Below are 21,900 nucleotides of genomic sequence, written 5' to 3'. Positions count from 1 at the left end.
TTGTGGTAGATCATTTGTATACAATTTAAATAGTAATGGTCCTAAAGATCGATCCTTGCGGAACTCCTGACACTTCATTTTCATACTCTGAATGATACTTTTTATAGTCTGATACTAAAGTTGTTTTTTGTTTTCTCCCTGTAATATATGACTTAAAACCAATTTAAAGATGTGCCCTTCATTCCATATAATTCTAATTTCTTCATTAAGATTATCATGATCTACACAATCAAATGCCTTTGATAAATCACAGCACACTGCCACTGTAGACTGTGATCCATCCAAAGCACTGTAAACTTCCCTGCAAGGTTGGTAAGTGCCATGTCAGTTGAGTATTTTTTCTAAAGCCATGTTGACATTCAGTAATTAGACTAATTTTTTTCTAGGTATTTGTATAATTGATGGTTTACTACTTTCTCATATAGCTTGGAAAACACTGGTAACAATGAAAACCGGACGATAGTTTTTTACTTGAGTTTTTCTCACCTTTTTTGTAAATGGGTTTCACTACTGAATATTTAAGCTTGTCTGGAAAAACACCTGTTCCTAATGATTGATTAACCAAATTTGTTATTGGCTTCACAAGATATTCCTTACAGTCTTTAACAATTTATTGAGGGAATTTCGTCCCAGCCAGTAGACCACTTCTTAGGCAAAGTGATATTAATTTATAAATTTCTTTCGCTTGAACAGGTTTTAAAACGAAAAGACGTACTGTTAACTTTTTGTAATTTTCCCACTGCTTTTACCGGAGAGCTTTTTATATTCAATTGTTCTACAGTCTTTAAATAAGATTCATTTAAAATGATTAACCATCTCACTATGTTCTACTAATTACTTTCCCATTAACCACTATTTCTCTTACTCCATCGTGATTTTTTGTGTTTATACCAATTTCCTGTTTTATAACTTGCCAGGCTGCTTTACCCTTGCAGTTAGATTGTTCTATATATAAATCATTAGCTCTACGCTTAGCTTCTCTAACAACCTTTTTAAAAATTGTATTATATATTTTATAATGGGGTTTTAATTTTCTTCATCATTTGAAACTTGTGCTTGTTTGTGGAGTTTTTCTCTTATTTCTACTTGAAATTTGTAACCCTTTTGTTATCCACTTTGCTCTAATCTTCCCTCTAATTTTGTCGGATTTAAGTGGAAAAGAATAATTAAACATGAATAGGAATTCTCTTAAGAAACTATCAAAGGTTTTCATTCACTTTTTTGGCATTGCTGAATTCCCATTCAGTATTTTTAACATTGATCATAAAGTCATGTCTAGCTTCTTTAGTGTATCTTCTCTGAATAACATATTTATCTCTACTTCTATTTTCAAATATTGGCAAAGTTGTGTATAATAGCATTGTGGTCAGAGAGGCCAACATTCGTAACTAAAAAATTATCAATCTTAAACCTATTGTTTGTTATTATGTTATCTAGACATGTTCCACTTGCTGGTCTTGTTACCTCAACAATATTTATTTTAAAGCCATTATAATTTAAGTATATCATATAATGTTTGTGGTTCCTTTTTATTTAATACATTGATGTTGCAGTCTGTAGCTATTAAAATATTGACATTTTATTATTTCTGAATTTATTCAATAAACCACCAAGTTTTCAAGAAAAATATTAAGGGTGCAATTATCCGGAGTTCTGTATAAAGATATTATAATTATTGGGGTTTTTAAATCCAAAAGTTCTATTATGGAGCATTCAAAGTAATAGTTGTCATTGTACATTTTAAAATCATTTCGGACCTTAATGTTTATTCCAGAGTTTTCTCTGACCAAGATTGCCGAACCTCCTCTAGTACAGTTTTCTCTAACATAAAAATCAGCTAATTTGAAAAATTCAATATTATTCAATAAATTTATATTTTCTTTTGAAAGCCAGTGTTCATTCAAGCATATTATACAGATTTTTTCTCCCAAATCTGCAAGCAATAAGTTAAGTTCATCCAGTTTGCTTTTAATTCCCTGAATATTTAAGTGTATTAACAAACAACTAGAGTTACCAATTAAATTGCTATCACTAAAACTAAAAACTAAAATCTTTCCTGGCAGTGCAGGTGTCGTCCTCTATGGGCTGGTTCCTGGTGGGGGTGGTTGACCGTTTCCCTCCTGGGTCGTCAGGTCTCTCAATCTCGGACTGAGTTGTCTGCCTCCCGCTAATGCTATGGGTTACTCCAGGTTGAACTCTTGTATCGCTGTAATGATCTGCTCAGCCAACCATTGTTTTCCTTTGGTGTTGAAATGCATGCCCTGCCGGGTATGCATCTCCCTCTCAGCTCTGCTCGCTTCAACAATTTTGAGATTTTTATGTGTTGACATGAGATCCTTTAAGGCACTGTTGGTCCTTCTTGTTTCTTCGTTGACACATGACCAGTTTTGCAAGATCATATCTATTAGGCAAATCTACCAGAACTACATTTTTCTCCTTGCATTGCTGTAGAGTGTCTGAAAATTGCAGTTTAAGGCTTCTTGTGATTCATTTCGCGCTACATCGTTTGTCCCACATATCATTACTAAAATGTCTTTAGGTCCCTGAATCTCAGACTCAATATTTTCCATTATTTAGTACTTGCTTGGAACGACCACCAGGGCGTACAAAACCAATAGCGCTAGAAGAATGATGCAATTTGTTTAAATGCCAGGCTACATCCTTACCATGACTATCAGCGCACAAAAGTATTTTGTTTATTTTTTTATTACAAACCTGTTTTGAATTTTGACTATTTGTGTCATTTTCTTCATTATTTGTTGCAAGAGGTTGAAATCTGTTAGCTGACACCAAGCTAAAGTCCATTTCAGTGGTGGAAGCTGTAAGTTTAATTTCCCTTTTATTTGCTTTAGGTTGAATAAAATCTCCCATTGTTAATGGTAAACTTGCTCTTCGCTCTACATAATTTGTTTTTTTACAATTTTTTCTTGGTAATTGATTCTTTCAGTCTTATAAAATCTTCTTCTTTTTGTAAAACTATATTTTGGAGTATTGTCTTTTCTTCTCTCAGCTGGATAATCTTCTTTTGGGCTTCATCAAGATCTGCACTCAATGATTTTATCATTAAATTTCATATTTTTTAGTTCTTCTGTTAGAGCCAGATTACAATCAACCTCATCGACATCCTCACATTCACTGTCAATAGCATTTAATGCTGCAATACATTTTGAGCAACTCCATCTGATATTCGAGTTTTTTATTTCTTTGAAATCATTTTCAGTTCAATCAGTGCATTTCAAGATGATGCCATTGTAAGCAGGAGTTTCTACAAAGTACTGCTTTGCAAGATTTACTAATATTTTTACATTTTCCACATGGACATTTAATTTTTTTTGCCCATTCTAATTATCTTAATCAAATAATGTGTTCTTTATACTTTAATAAAATGTTTCCCAAATGTTATTTACTTTGAAATCTTTATATGGTAAGAATACTAAAATAATTAGTTTAAGTTTCAGCTTTATTAAATTAACAAGCTGCAAAAGGTAAGTGGCAAAAAGTAAAATGTCAGGAGGTGTATTTGAACCAGGTATCTTCAATTCAAGAGTCTCACAATTAAGCCACTCAGCTACCAGCCCTGAGATATCATATGGTGATATATCACAGATATACTTGGCAATTACAATCTGGTCAGTCAAGTCAGTAATACAATCACTGAAAAAGTTCGTCTCAGTTGATAAAAGAGTACAAGGGTCAGGTAACCTGGCCTCTTATCTTATTACCTTTCTTATCAAAAGTGCAACTTCTTGGAATTTCCTGATTTTACTAAATAGAAAACTTAAAGTTATTATATTACTTCTTTGCAAAACTGTAAACTGACAACCTAAATTTGAAGCACAGAAACTTATTATTAAAATTGGTTAAACCTTAATTTAAAACAACTCACTAAAAAGTCCACTGAATTTCTGTCCAACTTGAGGAGCACAAACTTCACTCAACCATCCACCCTGATTATCACCTTATATTATCATTGGGGTATCCACATTTGTGAAAAGAGCTTAAATCAGAACTCAACACAAGGTTAGCTTATATAGTCACCAAACTGAGGTGACTTAGTTAAACCTGCAAGCAGAAGGTAATAATGCAGTAGAAATCCATCGGAGAATGTGCCATAAACACAGAAAAACATTATGAGTGATGGTGTTGAAAGTTAAAAGAGCTGACATACACGATGAAGGAGGTTAAGGACACAAGTTTGTCGCTACAGACAACCGAGTTGACAAAGTGCTTAGAGAAAAAACTGTAGATTCACAGTAAGTGCTTTGTCTTGGGAATTTATAGAAGTTTCAGGATCTGCTCTTTACTGTATTATTACAGAAAATTTAGGCTACAAAAATATTTTTTCTCGCCGGGTGCCAAAGGCACTGACTGTCACCCACAAAACTCACTAAATGGCATCAGCTTTTACATTCCTTGAATGTTATCACACTGAAGAAGATTTTTTAACTGTAACAGGAAGTAAGACATGAAATTTTCATAATACACCCAAAACAAAAGAACAATCTCAAGATTGGATGCGTACAAAGTCGCCAAACAAACCCAAAAATTCAAGCAAACTTTTAACAAGTGAAAGGTTATGGTTACGGTTTTTTTTGGGAACAAAAAGATTTGTTGCTTGTGGAGTTCATCCTGTCGAGGATCACAATTAATGCAGCGGTGTATTACTAAACTTTACAACATTTTTACCGATCCAATCAGAATACAGAAGAGGTATGGTGATGTCTGGAATTGTTCTGCTGCATGACAACATCCGCCCTCATAGTTCAGGTGTAACACAACAACTTTTTCATATATAAGTGGAAATTCTTGACCACCCACCGTACAGTACTGACCTAGCACCAAGTGACAGATATTACGAACAGGGTATTGGAAAGCTTGTCCACAGGTAGGACGAATCTTCAAGGTGATTAATTTGAGAAATAAACATAAAAGTACACAAATTTGGTTATAAAAATCTTTTTTATATTCACTTGTTTTTTATGGCTCATCGGAGGTTGAAAATACTACCCCCGTATGTACACATCAATATGCAATAACACTTAAGACAATTTACTTTTCAGGGATTGATGGATGAGCACAAGGTGCAGATCACAGTTATCAACCCCAAGTCGATTACGATGGGTCAGTTATATGGTCAGTTTGATTTGGTCTCTCACGAGTGGTCAGATGGTATCCTGGCAGTGAGCTACCGAGCATTTGCTATGTCAACCAATCTTGACAGGTGAATTGACAACTATTAGTCAGTAGTCTTGTCAGCTTGAGTTATCATTTAGTTTCCAATCAATAGTATATTTTAAGCTAATTTAGAGTTATTGTGATGATTATTTTGAGTCTAAACGGTTTCAAAATCGTTTATCCAGACTGTCTCTGTCAATAATGCTTCATGCTTAATTGTCAGGTTAAATGTTCAGTTTTAAATTCCTTGCTGAAAGAATACCTCAAAATTTGTCAATCCTAGCCATTTTTACAAGCACAAATCCTTCTAAGGCGTGTTATGAGACATCTGCTACTGTACCAATACAATTTTCAAAATTATAGTTTTTATATGTTAGAGTGACAAGGGTAGAAGGGGTGTGCCCAATCAAATAGTGTTCAACCTTTGTCCATACAGTGTATATTGGTTTATCTACTAAACCAATACACACATTGGTTTAGTACATAAACCAATGAGCAAATGTTATGTGATCTATTTTTGCATGCACTTTAATATGAAACTTATAAGTTCATCAAGATATAACTAATATCTCAAACACTTTTGTTATAATACACTTTTTTGTAATCAATAATGGTTTGTGTCAATAAATTTAAACAACAATTTTAAATTTAGTGAACAACATTATTAGAATCAGCTCATTTCATTTTTTGAAGTTAATTAGTGTTTAACTACCATGAATACTTGACAAACCTCAATATCTTCGATTTCATAAATAAAAGTTGCTGGGTTTTTATAATACTTTTAGTTTGTAATGACTCATTTCATACACCCATCTCAATACTTAATTTAATTTAGAAATTTATTAGTAATAATAATTAAATAATTAAGGAATAATTAATTATAAATTGTCTCAAATTTTGATACAAACAATAATAAATACAAAATTAAAATACATCAAAATTAATCAAAATTCAACTTATTACATATAAAACTCAAGTTATAAAGTAAACTAAAGTCAGTGATACAGTGTGCAGGGATTATTGTTGAAGAGTGAAGAGAGCAGAGGTTTAAAAGTTGAGAGGAGAGAGGGATATAGAAGAAGTGAAGCAAGATTATTATTTTAAATAAAGAAACTGGTTACATTTTATTCAGCAGTATTTGGTTCAAAAGAAAGGTTAATTTATTAAATTCATATTATCACTGAAGTACACAGAAGCAGAAGACGGACATTGGGTGAGAAAATTCCTTTTAAATTTAACAGTGATCCATTGGAAGAACATAAAACCCAGGAACATTCGATTTTGCTAACAATTCAAAAATTAATATCATTAAAATTTAACAAAATTATTTTTCAAAATTACAATATCTTTTATTAAAAACAATACCTAATATTTCTATTTCATTAAGCCAGCACGACCACCCTGCCCTAAAATTTAAGAACTGTAATAAAAAGAAATTTATCATTATTGTATCCTCCATCTTGTTTCAAAATTCAAACCTGTATGTCAATTGATGATCATTAAAGTTCACATTTGTATCATACTGAGTTATTTATTATTTCTAGCTATAATCATCAGAATACAAATTAAGTTTAACCATTTATTTAAAGTGTATAGTAGTAGTTTATTACAAGTTTGTGAAAATGGTGGTCATTGCACCATACTGGGAAGAGTAAAACATTAGTTTAATATTTTACCATCAGCTTGTTATCAACATCTGTAGCCTGCCTTGTGTATTAACAGAAAGTGGCTGGTGTTTGACGGCCCTGTGGATGCCATCTGGATAGAGAACATGAACACAGTGCTCGATGACAACAAGAAGTTGTGTCTCATGTCTGGAGAGATCATTAATCTGGCTCCCACAACAAATCTGATATTCGAACCTTTGGATTTGGAAGCTGCATCTCCAGCAACGGTGAGTGTTGTTAAAACTCAATTGCCTGATTTCCAATTTTTGGAAAATACGTATTATATGATAATTAGGTAAATTTAATATGAGTTTCTATTAAAGTACTTTTTCCATATGGAAAACATATTTTGTAATTTTTTTTCAATCCCACAAGCTGAAAAGAAAATTACTAGAAAAAGTTCTGTTTATTTTGCCATGTATGAATGTGTATAATATTATTATGCAAGGAGATCTAAAAGGTGGATTAGTTAGGTTAAATAATATTTTAGAGCAGCCCACACCCAAAATTGTCCAGTGACACTTCAGGTAGTGTTGCCATTCACTACCAACCACTAGCTGCGATGTTGCTATGGTCATATACTGTCTTCAAATCAGACAATTAAAATCATTTCTTTGTTTACAATAACAGATGATGATGATGATTATTTATTGCAGCAGATGTTGAGACAGATTAGTCATTTTCTTATACATTAAACTGGCAACAATGTTAGGTGCGGAGTGCAGAGGGTTTATACAGATGGACCAGCCACCATAGAACTATTTCAGTGTGGTCTGCTCTAGTAGAATGCTAACATGAGGCTGACCATAAAGATACATTTTGGCCTATCGCGTAGTAAGCAGAACTTGAACAGCTCTCTTGGTGTACAATACTCAGCTATGATAGTGTGCGATCTTTGCTATTCTGACGTGTTAAAACGTATGCTACAATAGAAAGATCCACACTTCTGATTTCATAAATGCCATACTATAATTTTTGACCATTTCATACTTTATATGAACCGCAGTGGGAGGCCTAGCCTTGTGACTGATGAATATCAATGACAAAATTTATAAAAATCAATTATGTAGAAAGATAGTTTTAGTGTATATCTTATAAATGTGTATAAACAAATTTGGATTAACATTTTTTTTTTGGACGGTTCTTGTATTTTTTCTCCTTTGAAGCTGTTTTTAGAAAGTAGGAAAAACCCATACTCATTAAGAAAATACAATTTTAAAACTAAAACCTGTAATAATTTTATTTGAACTTTTTGTTAATCTTCCATCTTATTACGTACTGTACACTTCTGCCTCCAACTTATTGTATTAATAAAATGAATGTGGCTGAAAAATGCAGAATTTTCAGGTCAAATGACTAGTGTTTATTTTTTGTTTCATTGTTTTATTTAACATTTCTCTTTTCCTTTATCAACTGGTTCAGTAATTCAACAATTTTCATTTAAAACAATTTTAGTATTTTTGTTGCTGTAGTATCTATCTTATATATATAAAAATCTTGAGTCACGATGTATGTTGCCAATAAACTCCAAAACGACTGAACCAATTTCAATCAAATTTCACATGTATCCGTAATTTAGTCTAACTTAGAAGATAGGATAGTTATTATCTGAATTATTCGCTTATGTCGTGAATATAAACGAATAAAATGAAGAAAAGTTTTCAAAGCGCCTGCACATTATAACCTGCAATTACGAGATAGATACGTATATTAAACAGTGAAACACTATTTGAAGGCGCTAAGTTATGATGTATAATTGTCTAAACTAAATTTTTGGTTGAACTTAAAGGTTGAGTGGTAGACCACTTTGTAATAAAATACATTATGCATGTACAATACATTTTTGACATATTTTCTTGATCGTGACATCAAGGTAAAATCTACATCGGGGTTGGAAATATAATTTACTTCAACCAGAAATGCTCATACGCGGGCAAAACTTACGAAAAGCGTGCGAAGCCGCGGGAAACAGCTAGTAATACATAAAATAGTAATCCTAGCTTTTCTAGTTTTGTAATTATCAAATACAAATATCCTGTAGGTATACAAATTAAATCCTGTAAGTGTTGAATATGTTTTACAGTATCTATATCTATTTGGTTAAAATAATAATAATGTTTACATTGTTTTAGAAGTATGAGTTAGTAAAAATTGTATTTTCCTAGTCTAATTAATTTGCTTATTGTACTAATGTAAAACTTTATAAAATGTAATACTTATGGAAAGTTGTATTTGGATTTTACTAAAAATTAAATGAAATCATTAGAGATGTTCATTTAATAGGTTAACGTTTTTGAAGGATTTGGTGGGTATGTACAGTTTGTAAAATGTAAATAATTAAGTAAATAAAACCTGGTTAAGAAGCAAGACGATGATTTCTTTAAAATGTGATAAGTAGTCCACAAAAATATTAAAAGTTAGGGAAGGGTTCAGGAATATTTTTGCCATAATTTGATTAATTTATGAAGATACACTCATTCCATTCATGTTTCCACAGCCATGCTTTGAAAAACCTTGAACCACTTTGATATTTCAGGTGTCCCGTTGTGGCATGATATACATGGAGCCTGCCACCTTGGGCTGGGAATGTCTTATACAGTCCTGGCTCAACACTCTGCCTCCCTGTCTTCACACACAGAACAAACAAGTCATCAGCCACCTCTTCAGCCGGTTCTGCCCAGTACTGATCTACTACTTGAGAAGGAGCAATGCTGTGGTCTGTATCCCAGAATCATTGAGACAAAATTCTACTGAATGTTTTAAGAGATCAAAATAACATCTACTACTTTGTGTAAATTATTGCCTAATGTCCATATATTAATGGGACTTCTAAAATATGATAACCGCTCAGACAAAACTGAACCTTATAACACCACGTTGGCCATTTTGAATAGGCCTCTTCAAAAAAAAGCTCCTTATGTCAAAAAAGTATAAGTTCCCTTAGGAAAAGAGTCAAAGACCCTGCACTTAGTCCAAAAATAACCTTTGTACCACCCTTACTTGTTTGTAACTCTCAAATCTGAGGCTTCTGCAAAAATCGATTAGATTTGTAAGCTCCTATTCTCTGATGTCCTTTGGGCTCCGGATATAACCTCCTAGAAATGTTTTCCTGATTTTACAAACAGCGGAAAAATTAGCCGTATGTGCTATGCTGGTTAATCTGTCTCTCCGCAGCGTCTGCATTTATCAGTGTTACCTAAACCCACCTTTATCAGATGTTTACAAAGAGGGCAATGTCCTGTTGGCTTCCAAGTATTAATGGTATGTCCTCCTTCTTTAGATCTGGAGTCTAGACCATTTAGCATATGGAGAGATATTAAACATTTTTTATTGTCTTAGTCCTGAGGCCTTCTTCAAGTCTCGGATCTAAGCCTCTTTTCTCAGAGCTTTACTCTAGGAGAAGGCTACTCCACAGTCCGGCTCAGGCCCTACAATAAGGCTTTCGGAGCATGTCTTCATCAGTGCCAAATAGTTTTTAGTTAGTTATAACAATCTTTAGTGAAAAATATTTTTCTATAATAATTTATAACACATGTAAAAATTATGAGTAGTTTATAAAAAAATATTGTGATTGTATAGATCTTAACCCTATAATCAATTTTAATGTTATAAGAAGAAATTATTATTTACTACTGTTTTTTTATATTTTCCATGTATGATTTTGACAATAATATTTTTCAGTTCAATGTACAGCCTTAAGCTACTGAATCACATGAAATTATCTTTTCTTATATTGAACTTTCAATAATGATTTACAAGTGAAACATTTTTAATTTTCAGGAAATATTTCCATCATCAGATTCCAACCTCATCAGATCACTGACAAACTTGTACGATTGTTTTATGGATGACTTTTATGATGAAGATTTTATAAAGAATATATCAGATTTGGATACGAGAGCTCAGTTAGAAGTAAGTTTAACATAGTTACTATTGTGCAGAATAATGAGGAAGTGTCTTTTCTTGTAAGTTAATGTAATATGAAGCATAGCCAATAATTAAAAATAAATAATGCTTACTTTAGTACCGTCCATCTCTGAGTTTTGAAGAAACTCCTTTAATTTAAACTTTGAGAACTGAAAGAGTTTACTAAAGAACAGAATAATAACTTAAGGCTCCAGAATACTGTATAAACTTTAACAGTATGAACTTAAAAACCAGGTAAATTTGTATCGTGAATAATTGTATTTCCCAATATTCCTTTCCTTCTGTTATGACAATAATGTGTTTTGTTAGCTGACCAATCTTTTGTATCTATTTTCATTTTATTTTATTATAAATGTAGTAAAACTACAAAATGATTCATGTTGGACAGGTTTACTCTACTTATACAGTAAAACTAGAAATGGTTTTATTAAGAACTGTGTTTCTCATAAACATCTAAGTTACTAATAGATGCCCAGCAATGGGAAGTCACTAACTGCAAATCTTAAGACATTTCTAGTCTATGCACTATTTCTAGAAGTGATGGAACTGTAACTCCTGTGGTTCTGGATACTTCCCAGAAGAAATGGGATCCGGAGCCTTCTCCCAGAAGATTTTTAAAATATGAGATCCCAAAACAGTGTTTTATGTATTTCTGAGATGCAGTAGAAAGTTTCTTATTTCGTTAATGAGAGGTGCTGAAACAGTCCATTCTGTCTCGAATCAAGCACTGCTTCTAGTCGTAGTTCACTGTGGAGGATGATGGTTGGAATGGATAGTGTTCCTTTAGTGCCACGTACCATTTTCAGAGCTACAGCTGAGGAAGACCCTTCTTCCCTCTTCCCACTTTGGCTGGTATAAACTGGAACAGTACCAGAATTCTCTTATTTCATGGTAGGAAATATTTAAGGCAGTGTATGCAATAATCCTATACCATGATAGTTTGTCCTTGATATACACTCTATATTTTGAATATCTTGTCCTGAATTTTCTAGACACTTGGGTAGGACTGCTATGGACCGTATAAGTTTGTTTTCTATGGAAGTTTATCTAGATGGAGTTTCAGTCATGCCCCAAAGATAAAAAATGTATTGTTATAATATGAATGTTCCAAGATAATCTCAGTAAAGCAGAATGCATTCCTGGAATATGTAGAAATATTCCCAAAATAGAAGATTTTAAATTCTGCCAGCCAAACTCCCCTGAAATTTTAAATGGTTTTTAGATGAAAATTGTATATATTTACTACTAAAGCTACAAAGAAAAGTGTCAAGCTCAATATCTAAAGTATATCCAAAATCATTGCAAACCTGACTATTCTAGCCAGTTAGAACTTGTATCTGAGCTTTTTCAGTTTAAATCAGTTCACTTTACATAATGCTAAAAATATAGATCAGGCATTTTAAATTAGTCTAAAAACATGCTAATTCTCCAGTGCCTTAAGGTTGGTTGGCTGAAGTAATGGCATTACTATAGTTAAACAGTTTAAATAATTATAATACCAGTGGAGATATCCACTGTCCTCATATAAACAAGGTAAGGTCAAAAAATTCTTGAGTTTGTTCGCAGAAAAAAATTTCCTATAGTTGAAAGCATGTTTAGTGAAAGCACAAACCCATTGAGTTTCTTTTGGTTACTGTTATTAAAAGCTGATAATTGTTTATCAAAAGAGTTCATTCAGTGAATTTTTAAATGTCATCATAAGAGCACCGTACCAACATTAAATTCTACGTTTCTATGAAAAGTCATATTCAGAGATCCTTGGGTTACTGAAAGAAGTACTTGGAAACGATACATATACTTTTTAACATTGGAATATTACATTACTAGAAGAACTGAAATCCCCTTAGAGCGTTTTAGTATTGTTTAGTTATTTCTAACATACATCAGTAGTATACTCAAGAAATATCTCAGTACTTCCAAGTAGTTTTGTTATGATTATCTTTAAATCCCATCACTCCTCAAAATATTTAATAGTAAGCAAGTTAACAAAGTAAAAAACTAGTCTACATCTAAATTGAACTTGTTTAACAAACTTCTTTTAACGTAATACTAATTCTGAATGTTTTTCTTACCAGGGTGTGTTCTTTTTCTCTTGCATCTGGTCGATTGGTGCCTGTCTAAACAGCCCAAGCAGAGAGAATTTCAGTGCTCTCTTTTACGGGCTTTTGCAAAAGGAATTTCCACCTCAATTGAAGGATGATTTTGGCATTCCCGACCAATTAATAATACCACCTTTGAAGCCCTACATTTACACTATACCTGAGCAGGCAACAGTATTCGACTACCGATTTATCAAAGAAGTAAGTGTTAAAATAAAATTAACTAAAAACATTAGTTTTATTTTAGAATCTTAAATAAAGTTATTATAGATAAGTGATGTATGTATATTAAACAGAGTATGTTCCATTTTATGTATTTATTAAATACAATGAAGAGCATGAATACAATAAGATGTGCAGAAAACTTTATAATAGAGGTTTACAGGTACAATATTTCTAGTTGAGGTACAATATTTATAGCCCATTGAACTCAGTAGTATTAGCTAGGAAGGATATTATAGTACAAGTAATTATAATGTTTGCTCTTACTTCTCTGTAGTGAATTTTCAAAGATTTTTGTTCGAGGTATATTTGGAAAGTGAGTATCGTTTCATCAAAGTAGCACTGTGGTCAGCGTTCCGCACAAGCGTGTAAGTATTTCTTGTTTACTGGCTCTCAACTAATACCGTTTTGGTTGCTCTAAGTTGTATTTTCTGATTGTTATGAACATTTATAATGTTTAAAACAATTACTGATCCTGCCGACTGTGAGATTTGTTCTATAATTTTATCTCTGAATTCAAAGAGCGTGAAACCGGCTGAAATTTATCGTCAATTTAAAGACTTTTACAGTGAAGATGCGATATATGAAACCAGCTGAAATTTATTGTCAATTTAAAGACTTTTACAGTGAAGATGCAATAAGTGATGGAATAGTGATAAACTGGGTTAGAAGTTCAATGAAAGCCAAACAAATATCCACAATGAGGTTTAGTGTCGCCCTTCTGTAGTCAACAATAATCTGGTAAGGAAAATTGATTAAAAAAATCCATGAAGACAGACGGTTCACAATAACAACACTTTCAAATGAATTTCTGCAAATTTCATGAACTGTTTTGTACATGATTGTTACGGACTCCTAAGGTCATCACAAGATGTGTTTTAAAGATGCTCACCAATGTTCACAAAACCAAGCAACTTGGCAGTGCTTTGACATTTCTCACATGGTACAGTGAAGAGAGAGAGGACTTTTTAAACCAAATTGTGGCAGGTGATGAAACTTGGGTTTGTCATGTCTCACCACAATCCAAACAATAATCAATGGAACGGAGAAAATCAAAAGTTGAAACAACAATGTCAGCACGAAAAATCATGTGCACTGTATTCTGGGATAGGAAAGGGGTTTTGCATACTACATTTCTTCCCAGAGGTGAAAACATCAATGCAGCATGATAAAGTGAGACTTTGGTAAAACTACGGTATGCAATTCAAAACAAATGGAGAGGAAAGCTCAGTGAAGGAATTGTGTTGCTTCACGACTTTGCTTGGGCTCATACTGCTGGTGACACCCAAACAGTTTTGTTGGGAGCAATTCGATGACCCTCCGTACTGCCTGGATTTGGTACCGTCTGACTACCACTTATTTCTGCACATGATGCTCGAGCTTGGCCAAAAGCACTTTGGATCCGATGAAAAATGCTGTGAAATTATGGTTATCGTCACTTATTAAGTTTAGCTCAAATAACAGTTATGATGGAAAGGGTTGATTAAATAAAAATTTTGAGTTTAGCTCCATTTTACCTTCCACTTAGTGCAGCATTTGAAATCTGAGACTGGTATAGATTGATTCCTGAAATTTGGTGTCAACATATGTCTGAAGAGATCTATCAATCTGGTCAAATTGTACCAGTGTCAGATTTCAGATGCTAATGTGTAATGTGTGTAATGGAGCTAAACTCAATATTAGCTTTTAATCAACCCTTCCCACCACAGCTACGTTACATGTATAAAATTTGGTTGTTCTACCATGCTTAAAGATTGTGTCTAAACATTGTAGTCCACTCAATTATGTGCCTAATGAGGCAATTAGAATACCTTTTCTTCCAGATTACATTGGATAGCTACTGTGTAACCAGACTGCGCTCCTTTGTAGCCTGACTGTCTGATGTCTAAGTAATACAAAGTTCATTTTGGACATCGTTGACTTTTGACTTTGGAAATTTCATTGATTTAGGAAGTTGATGGACAACTAAAATGTGAAGTTTGATGTCAATTGATGTTTCACTTTTTATATATAACAAAGCCACTGGCATACTTAAGTTTTTACCATAGCATTGTCTATTATTGTAGGATGTTTTAAAGAACCAATGAGAATTTCAGAGCTTTTAATTCAAACTGGCAGTTTTACAGTATGCTCTTCATGTAATAAATCAACAAGAACCAAACAGAATTCATTCCAGAAAAATAGTTGCTTTAATCTAACTAACACAACTATTCCAGATGAACCAATGACTGTTGTAAATTTAGAGTAAACTGTTAAATGCTCACCATTTGAAACAAATGTGTACTAAATAAGCTGTATACAGTGTAGTAGGACATGGACTTCTGGGATTCCCCTCCAATAACTGATTGTGACACACCATGTTTTAGGGCAAAGGAAAGTGGAAGCTGTGGTCTGAGGAGTTGACCACTGCTCCTCCCATCCCCAGAGACATTCCTGTCAACCAGATCATAGTCCCTACAGTGGAGACTGTGAGGAACATAGCTCTTTTACAGTTACTCGTCTTGCATCAGAAACCTGTCATGTTTGTGGGCCCAACTGGGACTGGCAAATCTTCATATACTCAGGTTTATCATCTTCAAACATCTTTTTATAGTTTTTTTCATACCTTTTTCTAAAGAAATGGATTACCTCTGACTAAAATTAGTACTTCTAATTTTTATCAGTACTAATAATCTCCGTAAATAATTTTTTGTGATAAATAATAAAACTGAATCATGTTTTGTGTTATAATTAGGATTTTTTAGATAAATTCTTATGCAGTTTCAAATACTGTAATGCTAGAATCAAAGAAAGCAATATATAAAATTGGTTAGTTCAATTTGTGATCATGGGAAATATTCTAATTCAAATCCTAACCAACAATGAATTGGGAAAAGAAATATTTCATCATATTGTAATAAAGCTCTCATATCAGTGGAATCCTTGACTGCTCTATTCTGTAATGTGATTTGGTTCTTGGCCTGTTCCTTTCTCTTGGTTTCTAGGTGTGGTAAATAACGGATAATGTTGAGTTTACATACAGTGGATTCTCTTTATGAGCATTTTACTCGAAGGCCCATAAAGATCAGATTTTATTTAGATCAAGTCAAAAACTGTTTCATATGGGAATGGCGGATTAATGTACGGCATATCAAGATTTTCTATGACAATGTACAATTCTCTTAATGCTACAGCATTTTTTTTATAAATAGTGTCTTGGTTGTGAAATGGTGAGGTTCAGTTTATGTAAACTTTTATCAGAAGAAATGAAAATTATTAAATGTTTCCTACAATCAGTGGCGTAGCAAAGGGGGGGTGACGGGGATGGGCTGCACCGGGTGTCACCTTTTTTGGGGTGACACCCACCCGGTCTCTCAATTTTAAGAACATTGTACAAACAAAATAAGTAAATTGCTAGCACAAAAATTTCTTTTTCGGGGATTGCTCCACTAGCTCAGCTTCATGTATAATTTGAGGATTCCCACAAAAGAGCCTGACGCTGTCTTGGGGGATTCCCCATCCCATACTTACGATATTTGACGTTTCAGTTGCAACATTTGTCATTTGTTTCGTGAAGTGTGTTATGTTTGGTTGGAGTGAATTGTTAAACGTGTATTATTCTATACTAATATAATAATGGGTGTCTCTAAATTTTTTAAAGTTTATTGTAGAATTGGAATTTACAGAATCTCTTTCAAATCTTATGATTGCACTGAAATTGTTCATGACGGTTTGCGTGTCCATAGCTTCATGTGAGAGGAGTTTTAGTAAATTAAAATTACCGTAATAAAAAACTATTTGCGGGCAACAATGACCCAATCGCGGCTTAGCAATCTTGGTATATTAGCCATCGAACGCGAGGCAATACAAAATATAAATTTCAATGAAGTTATTGCTGAGTTTGCAGCTGTCAAAACTAGAAAGAAAAAAATTTTAATTGTATAACAATTCCTTATCGGTCTTAGTTATTATTGCTTTGCTATTTCTTCAATATTATAAATAATACATGATCCATGACCTCTATTATATAAAACTTTTTGCCTTTTACTTTTGATGGGGTGACACCACCAACTTCCGCACCAGGTGCCACCCAAGGTAGCTACGTCACTGCTTACAATGATATAAATTTAAGAAACAAGTGTAGATAAAGTTGGCCATATCTTGTTTTAGAAAAAATATAGAACATATTCTAGTTGGAGTTTTAAATTTTTGTGAATGGAAGATAAAATAATGTACAAAACTAGAAATCTTTATTTAAGTGTTTTTACAACAAATAGATTAAGATTAAACATTTTCTTAGAATTAAAACACTTACTTATATCTTGAACCAAGCTGAATAAATTTGAAAAATTACTGTAATATTATTTACATAAATCTCAAGAAACTAGATTCATAACTAATTTTGTGTTTAGTAAATGACCCTGTAAGTATATTAATACTCTTAATTTTTCAGGATTTCTTACTGAAGAAAGTTGACAACAATGTATATAAACCCATGTTCATAAACTTTTCTGCTCAGACATCAGCCAACCAAACCCAAGATATAATTATGACCAAATTAGATAAGAGGAGAAAAGGTATGTTTGTACTTTTATTCTTATCACTACAACTGTGGTACGGTAAGCCTCAAAAAATGCCAAAGCTGCCCCATCCTTTGTTTTTCAAGGTGATCTGTAAGCACTTTTTGGCACCCATTGTGCACAAAATTTGTGGTAGCCTAACTTTTGTGAAACAATTTCAAACAATTAAGTCTGTGAAACTTTTGAGAAAAATATAGAAAGTTCAGTTATTGTGTAATGGTGTTTTTGATGAATCTTTTATCAACCCTTGCGACCAGATCATCAGTCACAATGCTCGGATGTACACTCTTTTCTTGATTATCAATGTTTGTTCTGCCATTTTTAAACTGAATGCACCGCTTCCTGACAGAACTTTCAGTCATTACGTTGTTCCCGTACACTTCACAGAGGTTCCCAATGAATTTGTATTGGTTTTAAATTCTTTCCCAATAAAATCAAATTACAGATTCACAATTGGTGGGATTTTTAATTACAGCACACATTTTAAATTTGAATATAAAACGGGCAGCAGTGAGCTGCGTTGTCAAGAATGAATGCTGACTGATGTGCCGAGCATGAGCACACCAATATATATATGTGTGTGTGTGTGTGTGCACGTGCGCGTGCATGTGTGTGATTAGCGTGTGCAGTGTCAGTTGGAAACATTTCTTACTTTCTGAGTATTCTTCATACATTAGGCTACATATTCTTTTTTACATTGGTAACTATGTTATGTTGACTGATAAGACTGTCAAAAATGTGTATAAGTGACTCAAAGGCCAAAATAAGAATAGATGGAGAAATGTCGGAAAACTTCCTTATCAACACTGGAGTAAGACAGGGAGATGGGATTTCTCCCACTCTCTTCAACCTGGCTGTGGAAGAGGCATTACAAAAAGTTAAAAGACTACAAAGAGGGGTTAAATTAGGAGTGGACCTGAACGTAATGGCATTTGCGGATGATGTAGTGATCTTGTCAGAAAGTTTGGATGACCTCTCCACACTAACAAAAAGTTTTATTAAAGAATGTCAAACAGTAGGCTTAGAGCTAAATGAAGATAAAACTAAAATTATTCATTTTGGAAGACATGCTGGAAATGTGAGAACAAACTTAAGCATTGACAACTACTCGATTGGCTGTGTAGAAAGTTTTAAATATTTGGGTGTAACAATAAACAGCAAAAACGTGGAGGATATAGAGATACAAAGCAAATTAGCTAATGCAAATAGGTGTCTTGGGGCGTGTACAAAACTCTTTACGTCAAGATTGTTGTCACAATGCTCCAAAATAAGAATTTATAAAACAATCATTCAACCAGTCCTAATGTATGGAAGTGAAACATGGACATTAACGAAGAAAAATGAGGGGCGGTTGATTGTTTTTGAGAATAAAGTTCTCCGAAAAATATTTGGACCAATATGTGATGAAGGGGTGTGGCGAATAAGAAAAAATAGAGAATTACGCAATGTATACCAAGATCCTGATATTGTGGCTTTGGTGAAGGCAAAGAGAATTAGCTGGCTAGGACATGTACATCGGAGACAGGAGGGCACAAGGTTAAAAGAGGTCTACCAGGCGGTACTGGCAGGAAGGCGCCCTTTGGGTAGGCCAAAGATAAGATGGTGCGATCAAGTGGTCGAAGATGTGACCCGGTGTGGAGGGTCTGTGGATCTGGCAGAAGACAGGGTGGCGTGGAAGAGGCTCATAGACGAGGCAAAGAATCGACTGAGATTTGTTACGCCCCGGCAGTAGTAACTATGTTATATAGGCATGCCCCATCACTATTAATTTATACACTTAAACAATAAAAGTTATAAAATTGCTCTAAGATAAAAAAGAATATACTTTGCATTTTTTACATTGCTAATACTTGACATTTAGTATTTAGTATTTTAGTATTTTTAAAAATTAATTATAATAATTTTTAATAATAATAATTATGATATAATAATTTTAAATAGTATTAAAATTTAGTATTTTTATTTATATAATGAGACCAATTATTAAAGATTTTAAAAATCATTTATGCATACAACCTCTTTATAACAAGCCACACGTGATGAGGCGTACTCCTGCCTTGAATAAAAGTTTATGAAATAAGTCTTAAAAGTGTGCATGAAGGTTTTAGCGAAGCTATATTTTTTATTTTATTTTTTCCAATTGCTAAACTACTGTTAATGAATCAATAGTTTTGTATCTTATTTTATTATTATTTTAAATCATATTTTAAGGGGTTTATGGTCCGCCTCTGGGCAAGAAGTGTGTGGTGTTTGTGGATGATGTAAGCATGCCGATGAAAGAAACATATGGAGCACAGCCACCTATAGAATTGCTGAGGCAGTGGCTAGACCACCGCATCTGGTATGACCGCAAGGACAATGTGGCCATGAAACTCATCGACATACAGGTACATCTCCTCATTAATATTCATTTTGTTGCATAAAGAGAATGCTTTAACAGGGTACATGAAATGTTCAAGGTTTTTCTGTATTATGCACTGACAAAGTAAATCATCTCTTTTTTGTTTTACTTCATAGTAAAAGTTGCAGTATTATACAAGAGCAAATGAGATGCACAATTGAAACAGTGAAACAAATTTTCATCAGATGTCTACATGAGACAATGAGAACACCTCTACGTCACCAACTTTTTTGGATTTCTTCAGACGGACGTGGACTCCAGATTGCAGGAGTCAAGTCTATGACAGTATCAGATTTCAGATGCTGCACTAAGCTGATGTGAAACAAAGCAAACTCAACATACGCATTGAATCAACTCTTCCCACCATAGCTACATTATACAGGAGGATGTAATAGAAAAATTCTGCGGCCATGTTTTATTTGAGAAGTTGTATTTACTATTAAAATTATCATGAATTATTTACCACCTGCACTGCTTAATGTACTTTTTTGTTAATTAAATAGTGTTCCTTTGACAATTTTTGAAGTTGAAGAAAAAATTTGTTGTATTTGATTTCATGCATATACTTATATATGCCCCAATTAGTGTTATTGTAGTAAGAAAAATGTTGTGCCCAGGATAAAAGATGAGGTAAGAACAGTGTTTAGAGATCTTTTTTTAACGACATAAGCATTTGCTGCATTTCTATTGGAAAATTACTGAATGAAAATTATTTTATACATGTTTTTGAACTTAGGGAGAGTTTAAATGTGTTTGCCTTTATTGCATGGGTGAAATTTGCTTCCCTTGGAACCTGGAATTGAGGTTATGTACAGATCTTTATGTTTCAATACCTAATAAAAGAGCGCACATCATAATTATTGTAATTAGGTACTGAAGTAGTAAAATCACACAACCAACACTGACTGGCAGACTTGTGTAATGTAATAGTACCATAGTTAGGGACTGGGCAAGAGTGTCTTAAACTTACTCAGTCACACGACAGCGTGTGAGTACTTGATGCGCAATCGGTTCTTGTTGTTAAAATGATCAGGATAAAACATTTGCAAATTTCAGCATGTGGTAATGAAACTGCTAGTACGAGAATTTAATGTGTCATAAAACTTCACTGTGACGATGTAGAAAAATAGTTAGTGTTACTATCAAATTTATATTATATGTTCTTCTTCTACATGATGTTTTCAGTTCCAGAATATAATTGACTTTCTACCGTCTTCAAATAACCAAGTGTGTGTTTAATGCACATCATAAATTATTTACATCAAATAATCATGGTAAGAGTGATATAAGTTCTTAACCTGCACAGGATGAACAAAACTTTGGTTACATTATCTTATTAGTGCTGAGAAGTGCTGTTATCAGATCAATGTTAAAAGTTTTGCTGATTGGTTTCAGTTGGTCTGTGGCATGGGACCTCCCAGCACAGGGAACACTGTTACGCCTCGGTTTAGCCGCCATTTCAACATTACTGTTATAAACGAGTTTGAAGATGAGACAATGGTGACGATATTTGGCAAAATAATGTTGTGGCACTTAGACACTAGGTAAGAGAAACACATGATTTTTTTCTAGTAATTGTTGTCTTGTTAGAATTCAGAATCAATGGTGTAGTAAATAGGACTTGGCTTTGGGGAGAGGGGATTAATCTGATTGAAGAGCACACCACACTGGGGTGTGGAATAAATCTAAATTGAAATAAATTAGAGAAACCTAATTCAAAATAAATCATGAAGCTGCTGTATTTCAAACAAGTTGGATTGCTGTTATAAATATATTTAAATTTAAAATATTTTGAAATAAAGAGATTGGGAATGTAAGTGTGTACTCCTTAGGAATGATTTATTGAAAAG

General features: G+C 33.3%; 1 protein-coding gene across 1 annotated transcript in view; it reads left to right on the top strand.

The window, feature by feature from the left end:
- LOC124364921 (dynein axonemal heavy chain 7-like) overlaps nt 1-21,900 on the top strand; it is a 167,109-nt gene that overhangs the window by 65,210 nt on the left and 79,999 nt on the right. Inside the window, 9 exon segments of the mRNA XM_046820729.1 lie at nt 5,061-5,221; nt 6,898-7,069; nt 9,379-9,558; nt 10,623-10,754; nt 12,845-13,069; nt 15,457-15,654; nt 17,523-17,646; nt 19,861-20,036; nt 21,446-21,594. Coding sequence (XP_046676685.1) covers nt 5,061-5,221; nt 6,898-7,069; nt 9,379-9,558; nt 10,623-10,754; nt 12,845-13,069; nt 15,457-15,654; nt 17,523-17,646; nt 19,861-20,036; nt 21,446-21,594 — 1,517 coding nt within the window.

This window comes from Homalodisca vitripennis, chromosome 6 (assembly GCF_021130785.1).
Source record: "Homalodisca vitripennis isolate AUS2020 chromosome 6, UT_GWSS_2.1, whole genome shotgun sequence".
Classification (NCBI taxonomy): domain Eukaryota; kingdom Metazoa; phylum Arthropoda; class Insecta; order Hemiptera; family Cicadellidae; genus Homalodisca; species Homalodisca vitripennis.
This window is presented reverse-complemented; position numbering and strand designations above follow the sequence as displayed.